Genomic DNA, 15088 nt, shown 5'->3' on the forward strand with positions numbered 1-15088 from the left:
GTCCTTTGCCCCACCCTGAAGGAAGAAGAACAGACAGTTTTCCCTGGGACCAGACAGACAGCTCACACAGCTTTCAAGGTCCTCTTAGGTAACATCTTCCAGATGTTGGTTGCAACACCCTTTTTTTTGAGTAAATAATTTTGCCATGTTAATGTACAAAGTCTACATTGAGACATTCATATAAGCATTCCCTAATACACCCTCTCTGAGTCCTTTTAGGATGTTATAACTCAGTCTTACTCAGGGCTTCTGTATTGGCTGCCACCCACTGTTGAATACCACAAGGGATTTCTTTGTGAAAGCCACTCTCTTCCCATTTTCACCTACATGGACTCAAAATGAGCAAATGGTGCTTTGTCATGGAGTTCTTTCCTGTGGAGGTGTGTGGCTGATGACAGTGCAGATTTGACCTGTGAACACTAACCCTATAATTAAAGCCTGGTCAATGTGTAAACAGAAAAAAAGAAGGAAAACAGCAAAAGCATTTCATCAAAACTTATGGACTTATCTTAACAACTCTGGGCTCAAACTACTTACAGAGAAAAATCTAATTACTTTAATTACATTAGTTTGAACAGGAGGAAAAACCACCACTTTGCTGTTTTCTTCATGTCACACATATTTTAGGTGCTACAGTCCCAGCTTTGATAAGCAGTCACTGTCTGCAAGCAAGCAACATAAATAAGCAAAGCCTAATTTCTTCTCAGTGCCAGTTTGACTAAACCATCAACATGCCTTATTAAACAATAACTGTTTACATTTAAAACCCCAAAAAAATGATGCCCGCTCACCACCATCTCCCAAACTGGAAATTAGACCTACTGTCACACAATTGTTATCAAACTGTCATCTTTAAATTATAGAAGCAAAACTCAACCATTAATTGGAAACACTGCCACCCGTTTTCACCACTATGTGTGTGGCATAGCCACCCCAGCCAAACATCTGTGCTAAAAGAATTTCATGAAGTGACGCATTCCTTTCTTTTCCCCTTTAACCACAATCCATATGCTAAACCAATCTTGCACAGTCAAAGTAGAAAAACTTAATTCTAATGTAGTTGCCTTGGGAGTAATACAGGATGATACAGTGCCAAAGAGGGGAGACAAATTATGTAATTCCAGCGGTTTTCACCATGCAGGGCAGCGAAAAATTGTAAACTACAAACAACATTTCCCAAAATGTGATTGCCTAAATCTCAGAGGTTTCTTACTTCATGAAAAAAGCTGAACACAATAATACATTTATCTAGTCAGCTTTACCCACTGCTGAGCCCACAGCCACAAAGCATTTGTAACTTTTCTGTTACACATAGTCTAATCCTGCCATGCTTTAAAGGTTTTACATTAGACATTAGCAATGAAACATTGTCCCTTACCTTCTAAGGTGGTTCCAACACCCAGAAGAGGATCACCAACACCAGAGGAATAGCGAGCACTAACAAAAATCTCATATTCAGTGGCTGGTTGGAGGTTCTTTAGCACTGCCTGGGTAGTATCTCCCTTAACAGATATCTCCTTCCTATCACCACCCTCAGCAGGTTTGAAAGCAATTCGGTACTGGAGAACATTTCCTGGAGCAGCCTGCCATGCCAGTTTCATTGTGGATATGGTCTCATCAAAAACATGAAGGTCACGAGGAGAGCCACGGACTGAAAGGAAATAAAAATAGATCAGACTCTATAATATTACATACAAAGGTTTGCTAACTGTTTTCCACTTAGTATTAACAAATTACTTCCTAATGACTGGTAGCTTTTCAAACTAACCTTCCTTAGTGGTACCATCCACTTGCATCTCATCCCCAACACCTGTTGAATACTCCGCTGACACAGACACACGGTAGGTAGTGATTGGAAAAAGCTCCTGGAGAACTATTGTAGTCTCTGTTCCAATGGTCTGTGCTTCCAATGTCTCCCCACCACCACTCAGTGGAATGTAGGACAGGCGATACCTGATCACCGGACCTGGAGCAGCTTGCCATGACACCCTAAAACTGTTTGTTGTCTCCTCAGAAACTCGTAGATTTCGTACAGTGCCTTGCTCTGAAAAGGAAAGATTATTACAGATGTTAAATATTCTAATTTCAATTATTTTAGTAGTATTGGGTAAAGTCTAGAGTAAACCTGCCTTACCTTCCAGAGTGGTCTCTTCACCAGTCAAAGGGAAACTGTCACCTTTGTCATACTGAGCAAAGACATTGACTTCATAGGTGGTAAGGGGAAAAAGGTGGGGCAGAATGACTGTTGTGGTATCACCAGACACTGCCATGGAAATATAGTCTCCAGTGACATCTTCAGCCTTGCGGAAACGCACCAGATACGACATGACGTTGGCAGCAGGGGCTGTCCAGGTGGTGCGGAAGCTTCTGGAGGTAATCTCAGAGAACCTCAAGTCAGTGGGTGGAAGTAAACCTGAAAATTACAGATTACTGTAATGCAAAAGTCTGTGCAAAATCACGAACAAGTCCTACCATTTAAATGTTTGACAGTAAATATGTGAAGTGTATGGAGGAACTGTAACTATTTTACTCCTCTATTCAGTACCATTGTATTAAAGTGTTGTAATTTTCTCTTTTCTGTTGTAAAACGTGGTCAAATCAAAAGAGCACAATATGATAACAGGTGGTGTGATAAAGCTCATTCACTTGTTTTTTTTCTTGTAATTTTCTTGACTATGTTTTCTCTTGACTGAAACAAAGACCAGGGAAACTAAGATTCATGTGGCAGAGTACCTCATAGGGACTGTATGGACCATCCAAACTGATGCCAAGGGGTTATGGGCATATACTCCAAATCACACTTATCTTTAAATATCTAAATGTTCTATCATTTCACTTACTTCTCTTTTTGATGTTAAGCAGCTCCTGTTCAATCCTCAGACAGATGGACTGTGTCAGCTCCTTAGAGATCCTCTGGAAGGCATCAAAGTCCTCCACCTCAAAGACATGATTGTCTGCTGGGGGATTTGCAATGGCCTCTAGCTCAGACCTTACTGCATCCTTCACACCAACAGCAAAGATCTCCACATCAATATCCCTCAGACCGGTTGCTGCATTCTTAAAAGAATCTGATGATTTTCCATCTGTGATCAGGACCATGACACGGGGGACATTTTGTCTCGCTCCACGGGCAGGAATAAAGATCTTCTCCCTGACATAGGTCATGGCCTTGCCAGTATTAGTGGAGCCTCCACGGTAGGGAAAGGTACGCACAGCTTTGACAACAGCATTTATATCATGGTGAGTGTTGAGGGCAAACTCAGTGTGTGGATCACGGCTGTACTGGACCAAGCTAAGTTGGACTTTGTTGGGTCCAATGTCAAACGAATTGACCAGAACTTCCAAAAAGGCACGGACTTTGGCAAAATTTTGTAATCCAATACTGTATGAGCCATCAACCAGAAGTACCACATCAGCCTGCACATCCACTCCCAGGGAGCACTCTTGAAAAAGAAATTCAAAAATCATGAGTTACTTAAAGTCCTTTACATCCATACTGAAACAGCAGTTAACAAGTGAGGAACTTAATAAATCTACACAAACAAATAACGACACATGACATGTCACCTTACCTGTTGATACCTTTACAGGCTGGGTCTTTTCCATGGCCATGATGGGTTCACTAGGAGCAAGACCTTTAAGGGCATACAAGGTGATCTCATACTCAGTTTCAGGGGAAAGGTCACGTACATTAATGGATGTCTGAGTGGGCCCAATGTACAGCTCTTGGCGTTTCATTCCAGCTAGCATGGGAATTAGGGTGAGCTTGTAGCCTGTAATATCACCCAGGGAGGCATCCCATGTAACTCTCATTGACTTAGATGCAATTTCAATGACCTGCAGATTAGAGGCTGGCTCTACCACTGAGGAAAAAAATCACAAGATATGCAAAAATGTTAGCTTGAAGAAATAAACAATTTAGACATTTTATTACACAGGTATTCAAACCTTGTAAGCATCACATTGTTTGGTGGGCAGTAAGTTAACACTGGCAGCACTTCCTATTCATGTCAAAGACAAACACATTTATAAATCATAATTTAAACTTACATTCTTCTCCGCTGACCAGAGAGCTGAGTTGCTCATCAACACCGGAGCACACCTCTCTGATGATTCTTTTCTGTACTTCTTGGATCAGGTCAAAGTTGGGCACATTGTACACATGTTTGTTGTAAGGTGTCGAGGCCATTTCCTTAAGCTCATCCTCATCTGCTCCCTTTATACCTTAGTGGAAAAATGAAAAAGGTACAACAACATGAACTCATCGTGAGTACTGCAATGAGTATTTGACTTTGACCAATTTAATCAAAGAAAATATGGATCACAATGAACATTCAAATGGAAATCAAATGGTTTCCGAGAGCAGGCAGACTTTCACATGGGAGAGCACAATTCGACAAAACACTGAATAATAAACCATACCTAGGACAAATATTTCCACTCCAATGTTCCTAAGTCTTTTGGCATACTCCTCCACTGGGTCCTGGGATTTTCCATCAGTGATGATCATGGCTACCTTTGGAAAAGCTTTCCTGGATCCAGCTGCCTCCGTGAAGATATTTTTCAGCATGTAATCTATGGCATCACCTATATGACAAAAATGGATGTGGTTACTGTAAGTTTTTTTCTTTCATTCTTGCATCAGTAACCCTAAATTATATGTCAACACATTAAACATATTCAAAGTAATGATCAGATCTTTAGGGCTACTACACAATTTTCTTGTCTTGAAAAACACCTTACCTGTCATAGTATTTCCTCCCTTGTATGGAAGGGAGGCGATGGCTTGGAGCAGGTCTCCTCTTCTGGTGTAACGGGTGAGGGGGAACTCTGTGCGGGTGTCTGTACTATACTGAACCACAGCGACACGGGTTTTGTCCTCACCGATATCAAAGGCCCCTGCCAGGGCGCCAATGAAGCTACGGATGTGCTTAAAGTTCTCTCTGCCCACACTCCATGAGCCATCCACCAGAAAAACCAAATCTGCTACTGCACTGACCGAACACTCTGGAGAAAGACAGTGGAGAAATAAGCCAGATAGCCATATAAAAATTATGTAACACACATGATTGATCCAGATTAGGACCACTTTAGGTTTTACTAGCGGTTGATGGAAAGTGTAAAAAAAAGCAGATATGTTATGTCTAAAGTTAAACAAAATCCCAAACCAGCAATGTGCTAATAAAAAAAGTATGGCAGTAAAAGCTTGGTCTCAGTACCTTTACACTGGACTATTTCTTCTCCTGTCTGTTAAAATAAAATCAAATCCCTGACATTTAGTTGGAAGACATGTATTCTAACATCAGAGAAAATAGTAGTCAGTGCCAACAGTGGGCTGGTATAGTTATTCCAGCAGACGGAGGCGAAAATGTGGCTTTATAGACTAAACCTTCTGCAAAGGTTCCACTAGCAAGGTGGAGTTTTATACTTTTAAATCCTGTTGGTATTTAAACCATAGATGAACTTCTCTGTAACATTTAAAATGACTTTATTGAAATAATTGGCTGAATTTATGGGAATAACCTTTAATCCTCATTCCCCCAGGTCTCATTGACTCTAAATTCTGTTCCACACATCCCATGCGCCTAATTCTTAATAGGACATCTTTCTTCCTCAAAAGTCCCTGACTTAATGTTGAATATGAAAGCCTCAAAGTGGGGATTCAGTGGGTGTTTGTGAAAGACTTTTTTGTCTGTTTAACCCTAAACTTGGGATTAGAAGAGTATGGAAGTGTATGTAGAGTGCCATATTGTCATATTGGGGAAAAAGTGAGTATTGTTCACTATGGTTTGTGACATAAGCAGATGACAATGTTAAAACAAGACTGTTGCTTAAGACACACTGGTTTAAGCGACAGCACTCGATTCTAGGTAGCACAAAATAAGTAGGTTGTTGCTTGACAACCCCTTCTGCTCTTCCTCCACGAAGCATAACAGAACCATTGTCTCCGAGCTTCAAGCCTTCTTTTCCTTTTTTTTTGATGTGCCAACCGGTTTAAATTAAAAGAACCAGTATGTGCCTTCTGAGTCACTGTCAGAACCCTGTCTGTTTGCCCTGTGACAACCCTAACAGAATATAAAATGTATTCCTGACCAAATAATTCCATGGAGAAAAAAATGATGATGGTCATGAGAGGGAAAATGTATTTTAAAAAAATGGAAAACCAGCCCTGTTCAGGTTTTGGTTGAGAGTACAGTAAACATACTCACTGAATGCATCTGACTGTGGCCTTCTGACTCGTTCACTGGTGTTACTGGACTGAACTGAAACACAGGAAACACTTGGTGAGTTGGCATCAAACATTGCCATCTCTGCCTTACTGTGAGTTTTTTCACAGTGGATAAAGGACAGGAAAATTGTAAGTTTATAAAAGCTGGTCGACCATATGCACACAAACACATATCTTAATGCTGCATTCTTTTTAAACAGATGTGTTTAAAACATGTGTCTTTTACATACTTTCATACATCACGTGTCTAGATACAAATTTCCAACATAGAATAAGTTATACTCTTATTAGGAAGAAATATCCTGACCTCTAATATACTGTGTCTCTAGCACTGACAGTATTTACAGAGGCATTTCTAAATACTGTACCTTTTATAACTTCACAACATCCCACACTGCAATACTGCACTGCTACATGAATGTTTAAAAACAAGGTAACTATACTGCTTATTAAAAATGTACTTACTGGTCAGTTGCCCAAAGATGGGTAAGCTCTCCTCTACCCCATAATAGGAGTTTATGGACACTGAGTAGTCCACATCAGGGGTCAGATCAGTGATCGAGGTTGAAGTGGCATAAGCGTCGAGAGTAAACTCTCTAGATGGTTCATCTAAGAGCAGACATGAGACAGAAAATTGTTGGAGGTAAAGTGTTTATATTTGCTGCCTGCGTAAATAGTGGTATTGACTCCATACTAACCTGCATCTGATACAACTTGTATTTTGAAGCCCTGTATTGTTGAAAAGGGTCTTGTCCATGACATTTCCACTGTGTTCTCATTTAGAATTTTAAATTTCAAGTCAGAGGGAGGTTCCACTGCAAATAAGAGATGGAATATTGTTAAATCATAAGAAATGCTAGGGTGTGTATGACTATGGTGATATTTATGATCAAATCAAAGTTAGGCTTTTTTTTTCAAGCATTCACAATGATCCCAACACAAACACTTCATGACTGAAGTGGACTTGTTTGTTGTTGGGGACAGAGACATAGCACTGACATCCATTTGTGAGGGTGACAAGTGAAGAACACGTGACGACAATGAAAAAAGTGTGAGAAGCCATTTTGGAACAAAATGGCATTTGTTTGAGTTGCCCAACCAAGATGGACAGCAACTCAAGCACTGGCATACACAACGTGTGCACTCTGCCAAAGTGCAAACACTGGGTGAACCATCCAACACATGCTGAGTGCAGTCATTACAACGCATGCCTCAACCACATACTGTAACTAAACTGCTATTATGACGGAGTTGATCTCAGCATTACAAAAATACAAAAGTGACTACATTCTCAAGTTACTGATTATACAATGGAATCGAGGTTGCCATACTGACGTAACTCTTGACAAAATTGAACACCATATGTTATATATACATTGTATATAAACATATTTCAAAGACAAAAAAATGGTTTGTTGTGTATTTGGTTAAGACTGTCTACACAAGTGGCACATATCCATTGCAAACCTTTTAAAAAGAATACACAATTTGTCACCGGAGACACTTGTGTACTTTTTCATTGGAGGCATAATGCATAAGAAGGCATGAGAGAATAAGTTTACTTTAGACACTCTAAAGACTGTTCAGCTGTACTGGGTCAGAGAGAGTGTGTACGTTAAAATAAATACAGGAAAACACATACAGTGTGACAAGACCACACGTCTTTACATCGAGCTGACTTTATCACAGCTTCATGCATCATGTACATGAGAAAGTTGTTTAGTTCAACAACTTTGATTGACTGGACAGTAGTTTCCATGTACAGTTGGGACCACACAGACAGAGATGACAAATGTATTTTAAAATGATATTCTTTCTTACAGCTTTACCAGCTGACAGATAATGTAAAGTACAGCAGGAGGAGGTGTGATAACATTTAGTGTGTCATTTGCATGCATTAAAGTCCTATTGGCGACAAGTCAAGTCATTTAAGAGTTAAATTTATGAAGTAAAAGATTTCCTTATTAGCCAAAATAGCCACTGTCATTCAAAGAATCATAATTTGTTACGTGCAACTTTGCTCAAAAGGTTAGGGTATTAAATAGGAATTGTGTGTTTGAAGATGAAAATGCTTCAGTGTGACACAGTGAGCAACTGAAAAAAGTAAATTAATTCAATTTTGTGAGGAAATTACAGATATTGTTGACGTTAGCATGACATTATTTGAGCTGACTTGAAATACCAATTCATGCAGAAGACAGTATCCTATCAGGCAAGATTTTTGCCACGTTGGTGCATGCTAGTTGTGAAGTAGAATGAGAGTGCCATGGGAGGCAAGAATATCATCATAAAATACACTTCACAGGAGGAAGTCATAGCTTTGGACACAATGAATACACAGGCAGATGACAAACAGGAGGCCACCAAATACTTAAAAACTGGGATTGGAGGATCACCAACCTGGCATATCAACTCAAGGAGCCCCGATGGGCCGTGTTCCCCCTGATTTCTCCGTGAGTACTCATCTCCAACAACAAATGGTAAGGTTTATGGAAGTGTGTTCGGTAAGGGAGTTTGTTTATGTAGGTGTGTGTGAGTGGTGAGGGGGCTAGGAAGTAACAAAGGAGTAAATAGTGGATTGAAAATTCAAATAAAAAAATAAAAATCCTAGACGGGTCTGTGCCTTCCACTCCCTCATTTGTTCATGGCAAGATGGTGTAAGCTTGTCATTTCAGTTTGTTACAATTCCTTTGACCACATGTCCATCTGGTTTTAAAATATACATGAGGAACAAAGGTGGCGTGTCTAAATAATCTCTGGTACGTTACTTTGACCTTGTGGCTGTTGTTGTTATATGTCCCATCACCTCCTAATAAAGAACCTTTCTGGCTCCCATGGGCCACAGTCTGGCTACTGTTCTGTCAGTAACCTTCATCTCCAGCCAGACAGCCAACTAGCTATCCTGGTCTGAGCCACTGCCAGGAGGAGAGACCAAGAAGAGGAGGAAAGAATACTGACTCTCCCAAAGAGGCAGGACAGATGCCAAAGTAATTCCACAACATGTGCTGACATTAAACATTACTGCATATTAACTTTCCATATGTATTGCAACTCAGCGTTTTTGTGAATGCCCACAAAGAAGCCCGAGAAAGGCTCTTTGTCTTTGTGCTGTCTGAGGATTAATTTGCTATTCTCGTATTTCATCTTTCCATTCCGTTAGTGAAGATATGTGAGGGTAGACGTTAGACTCCTCTCACCCCTCCAGAGAGCTTTGAAAGGGGAAAAAATCAGAAGGTTTCCATACTATATTGCCATATGATACTATGTCTTTGTCGAAGCTACTGACAGATTGTTAACTGTCTGACATGTTAGCTCTTTTGACATGTACAGAAAAAATCATTTAACTGCTATTAAAGGAGAAACACATACAAAAAATAACAGAGTTATTTAAGTTTATCACGTCAGTTTAAGTTTAAAGTACTTGCATTTCCTTTGAATACTGCCATTTATTAGACTTCAACCAACAAAGTCTAATAAATGGAGGAGAGTTCTTCTAAGCAGGTAATTTCACTTTCAGTAAAAAGCAATTAACATTTTTTTCTTTAATGCATAATACAGGACTTAACTTATACTTCCACTATTCTGCTGTTAAGAGATGTTGCACAAGTAAGTACTCACTGATGTAACCACAATACAAACCAATGCAGTGATTTTGACAAATGTTTACAATTTGCTACCACAATCTGAGCATAAGTATAATAACATTCCAATACCAAGGATTTGGAAGTCTTCCAATTTTTGCTTTGGAGAGAGTGAGAGGCTTACCATCATAAAACTAAAAACACAGACAGCCCTGCTAAAGTATTTGTGGGCACACATTTAAAGCTATAAAATGAATATCCTGTGCCCTGCTGCTTAATGTATTTAATGATTTAATGCATTTTTGTGTGCTTGTTTTTTTTATATTTGTCAATCATGAATGATAACATTGCTCCTGAAGCATTGGTTTAAACCTAAGTTATATAAGTATATAAGTAAATGGAATCTAGATGTGAAATTTATACCAAAGCCCATAATCAGTCTGAAAAAATCTGACAGAACGTGCTACAAAAGGAGGGGTAAAACATAACAATCATTAAGGAGTCAGTCAATAGTCCAGAACATAGCATAAACACATGAAATAATAACATCTTTATTCATTTTATCAATACAAAGTTTTATATATGATGACACTGACATTCAAGCCTAATACCCGTAACATTAACAACCAGTGGAGAAAGTAGGTGAAAGAAGAAGAAGGAGTTAAAGAGGCAGAATATGATGAGTGAAAGCAGACCACAGTCAGGTGGTTTCATTTACCTTGAGCATCTATGGAGGATAACAGGGCTGCAAAGAAGGCAGCTGTGGCCAGTGACAGCCCTATCTTCATGTTTGGTTTTAGAGGGTCAGCAATACATCAATCAGTCTGAGGACAAAAGGAGAAAACATGTTCAGGCTGAAGATCAACTGACTGAATTGCATTTTTTAAGTGTGGAAGCCAGATTGATGTCTCTTATAATGAAATCTATGCCTTTCGTTTGGATGAAAAAAGAGCAAGCTCCATCTAGACGGGCTTACACAACAAGGGCCACACCTTGCTGCCTCAAGCTGACACCTCACCCTGAGGCAGGTATTTAGTAAAATACTGTGAGTGTGTCTTCAGTAATGAAAAATCTAAACAAACAAAAAAACGTTCAAACATTTAACACATGCGCCTCCTGTTATATTTCCACATGCATAATCTGGAGTCCAGCAGTCTCATCTGCTCCACAGCTCACTACATAGTAGTCTGTGATTATCTCACTTTAGACCTGCATAGACCAAAGGGTCAGCAAAAACTCATTTTGTGATATTATATGTAGTGTAGATCTTTCACTTTAATCAAATATTTTTTGTGACTGGGTTAGATTCAGTTACTGAAAACAATGAGGGACAGTGGTTTTAAACACGTTTAAACCCATTGTTACTCTGTAATCATTAGCTCCTGTTAAGGAATCTACCTGGAGAGAGGTTACTCTTTACTTAAGGATCAATAGCCCATCTACAGAATACCCTGGAAAGGCGTCTGTTCCACGGGTCGTGCGCTCCGCCTGGTGCACAAACAAGAAAATTGCAGCGACCCTCTCCGACACAAGGAGCTCATCTAATCACAAGTCCAAAATCAGCTTAAGGCCTAAAACACAATTCCCTGCTATTGCAACCATTTATACACCTTACATTGCCGGCACTTGAAACCAAAGTTGTTTTAAAATTTTGGTAAAAGTTTTTTGAAATCATCTTAAAATACGCGCGCAAGGCACAACTCACATAAATGATGGCAAAGCGCACATACAGCATTAGAAAAAAAAAAAAGAACAATAAAAATATGAAAATTATGGCAAACTGATTAAATATAAATCATTTCTAATGCCAAAGACTTTAAAAGGCACTTTACTCACCAATTCAACCTCCCCAAAAATGAGCCGACCAAATCTCAGAGCAGCCTGCGTTAAGCCTCCCCTGAAGAAAGTGGAACTTCTCAGGAGCTGCGGCTGGACCCCTCTCTCCTCTCTCTGGCTACTGGAAGCTCCGCCAGTAGATGTCCAAGAAGGAAAAGCCTCTTTCCAAGTGGGAAGAATCTTTCCATCACCGGCTACTTAATAAGGGGGCAGTTCCCAGCTCTCCATTTACCATCATACGCGCGTCTTACGAAACTCTGCCTGTCAGTTGATGTATGTCCCCCGCTAAGACCCGACTCACTGTTTGGAAAGGACTTTTTTTTTTTTTCATGAAATTCTTTGGTCTGGTGATTTAATGAGTTTCCAGTGGCAGTATGACTTCACAGTAGGGGCACAGTTGGCCAGACGACACTGTGACTGGGAGTGTTTCATATGCGCAAAAGGAAACCAAAGTACTGTATTTACTCTGATGTCAACTACAATAAAGTGGCAATTTTTTTCGCTTTGTAAACAGAAATCCCAACATATTATACACATGTATATTTCACAACGAGTCGTACATGCTAAGAAGATAATAACATTTGCACTAATTTTACACGTTTATTCATAACAAGGAATGGAAAATGTAACTTTTATCTAGAGTGGAATATTTAAGCCACACCGACTGTGCCATCCACTGCCACAATAAAGAAGGAGGACCTGACTGATGGTTTTTTGGTGCCCTCTAGTGCTACAAAGGAAGACCTACACTAAAGATATGTTGGGATTACTCAGATAAATTCAATCCATGTTAACAAATTAATAAAAAAAACACAATGTACAACGAGGACTGCAGTTTTATGATTGTGAAATGGATTTTGATCTGTTTCTTAAAATAGCTAATGTAACGTAACATCTACAGCTGGAACTGAGTTTGAAACAACTGAAACAATTTATTAAGGTGTAAAGTTTTATTATTTGCATCTTGAGTAGCAATTTCAAACATTAAACATACTGAGATTATTAACAGGAGGAGAAATAATTTCCCAGATCAGCACAATAGAGAGTTTTTAAATCACATACAGCATCAGCATAATCTTCACAGCTGACTATAAAAGTCCAGTTGCACAGACAGTTCACTGTAGTTTGTTAGGCATTTCAGCACTAAACCACTCATACACAACATATCCACTCCCTGTGAACCGATCAGTCGTGTATTACAGATGTGACTGAGGTACAGTGCAGGGTATTTAACCTGACTTCAAACAATCCTCGATGATTCATCATCAAATTACAGTCATTTTATTTTCCAAGTTGGTTTGGGTAATAGCATGGGGTCAACCCACTGGTTTCAAATGTGTTTTAAGTAAAAAAAAAAAAAGAAAATGCTGACTGTGAGATCTGAAGTGATCCTGACTCATCAAATCAAACGCTAACACACAGAACACAGCCAGAGTCATTGTGGCTTCGTAGGGCGTAGTGTCCTGCCGACCCACCCTTAAGATGGATGGGTATACCATTATCCTCCTGTACAAAGAACAAAGAATGTACACATGCAGTTAACTATTTTAAAAATGATGAAATGTGATATTTGTTCACTTTGAATAAAAATAAATAGTTTAAATGTATTTGTTTTAAAATAACTCCTGCTGGTATGCTGTTTCAGTTTGCTGGCAAAGAGCATAACGTCTGGTTAACCATAGCAATTAACTGATGGTGTACACTGCAATGAAGCACTACTTGCTCTGCTCTGGGATTTAGAAGCAAGGGTAGGTCATTTGTCAGCTAAGGCTACAGTAATTTCCAGCACTATGCAAGGATCAGCAATGCCTGCCACAACGGAAAGTTGATGTTGCAATGGATTTTTAATTAGCAGTATGCTGGCATGATTAGCAAAACTACAACCTCAGTTAAACGGGAAGATCATGTAAACATTGTGAAGGGAGAATCCAATGATCTGATCCTATAGAGAGGATACAAAGTGTGTCTCCAGACCTTAGGAACATAATCAAAGCTCTAACATTATCTTTATTAGTATTAAATAATACAATGTTTGTCTTTAAAAACAGCAGATGATAAAATATTAATGCATGGTTACTTCAGAGGTACAACATACCTGACTAATTCATACTATTTATACAGACTGATGCAATAAGTTAGGTAGGAGTTATAATTTCACTTCACACTGGTGAAAACTATTTCATTTCAACATTTTTTTTACCAATCAGCAGGTATTTTTTAGGATTAACTGCATATACGTAAAGTATTTCTATATGTCATTTCAAAAGCCAGTGTGGGGAAATACAGCTCATCCTAAGACTGATCACAGATCTAGTTTAACAAGCATTTGCTATTTTAAACAGTTATAGTTTAAGCATGAAAAACTGCGAATAATTGTGATGATTAACACTTAAACAGTAGGATAACATGTCATAATACAAAATAGACCATGTGTCACAGTGTGGCACTAAGGTTAGCACTGAAAAGCTAACACTTGTCTTTGTTTTCAAATGGTGACACCTGCTGGCCAAACATCTGCCCTGCGTTTGTAGGTGGGGATTAATAGTCAAACCACAGAAGTCACTGCTGTCACATTTGATTTTATGTTAAGTAAAACATACACAGTGATGAATCTTGGATCATCTGGTTTTAGACGGAGTCAGCACATGAGTAAATATACACAGTGTTAGATAACAAACCCACTTATACTCGTTCATGTCTTTTCTTACCTGACTCACGTCGCCGGCCTTTTCTCTGACATCTGGTGCTTTTCTGTCTTTCTTCATTAGATGTATAAAAATGCTGTGAGATGTGGATGAGCACGACTCTGACATGTTGTATTTAACACAGATCTGGACACAGTGTCCAGTATTTAGCTTTGGCTAGTAGCTTTAGCTACTAATGTTGGGTTAACTTCTGCCTGACTTTACTCAAAAGTAATGCTCAGCTCATATAACACGGACGCTGTGCTAACGTTATAAGACGCAACAAAAACATCCTAATATGATAATTCAATAGGTATTTTAATTTCATTTGAAACAGCTTAATTTCATGTTGTGGTTTGTTTTTAACTGCTAGCACGGTTAGCTAACGTATCTCTGAAAGGCTCAACAAGCTAACGTTAGCCATCATAGGGGCCGTTAGCGTTAATTCAATAAGTAACTTAGTGAATTAGTAAAATACTAATCGATTACACAATAACTCACCAATAAACAGTGCAATAACAAATGTGTGCAATGTTTTGAGTCTTTTATGAGCTGTTTCCATGAGCACTTTTTGGTAAAACTGTTAATTTAAAAGGTAAAAAAAGCACAATGACAGCCGACCTTACCTGTAGCTCTTCGTCCTGTCTGTCACAGTCGTGTAACTTTGTTAATATGAGCGTATTATTCAGTAAAAATGAAATAATATCTTTTTCAAACCTAAGGAAGCTGCAGCAACGACATGTTGTCACCTCTGACTG

General features: G+C 39.0%; 1 protein-coding gene across 4 annotated transcripts in view; it reads right to left on the reverse strand.

The window, feature by feature from the left end:
• col12a1a (collagen, type XII, alpha 1a) overlaps positions 1–11805 on the reverse strand; it is a 54435-nt gene extending 42630 nt beyond the window's left edge. For 3 of the 4 annotated variants that reach the window (XM_026354978.1, XM_026354977.1, XM_026354979.1), the window contains exons 1-13: positions 11647–11805; positions 10529–10634; positions 6928–7044; positions 6695–6838; positions 6210–6263; positions 4744–5007; positions 4423–4587; positions 4051–4224; positions 3573–3863; positions 2841–3443; positions 2135–2413; positions 1769–2044; positions 1379–1651 (exon numbers count right to left, since the gene is read on the reverse strand). In XM_026354978.1, coding sequence (XP_026210763.1) covers positions 1379–1651; positions 1769–2044; positions 2135–2413; positions 2841–3443; positions 3573–3863; positions 4051–4224; positions 4423–4587; positions 4744–5007; positions 6210–6263; positions 6695–6838; positions 6928–7044; positions 10529–10598 — 2710 coding nt within the window. In that variant the 5' untranslated portion in view covers positions 10599–10634; positions 11647–11805. The remainder of the gene's footprint in view (positions 1–1378; positions 1652–1768; positions 2045–2134; positions 2414–2840; positions 3444–3572; positions 3864–4050; positions 4225–4422; positions 4588–4743; positions 5008–6209; positions 6264–6694; positions 6839–6927; positions 7045–10528; positions 10635–11646) is intronic. The other variant, XM_026354980.1, reaches the window with a different exon arrangement.
• Positions 11806–15088: the final 3283 nt, after the last annotated feature.

This window comes from Anabas testudineus, chromosome 12 (genome assembly GCF_900324465.2).
Source record: "Anabas testudineus chromosome 12, fAnaTes1.2, whole genome shotgun sequence".
Lineage (NCBI taxonomy): Eukaryota > Metazoa > Chordata > Actinopteri > Anabantiformes > Anabantidae > Anabas > Anabas testudineus.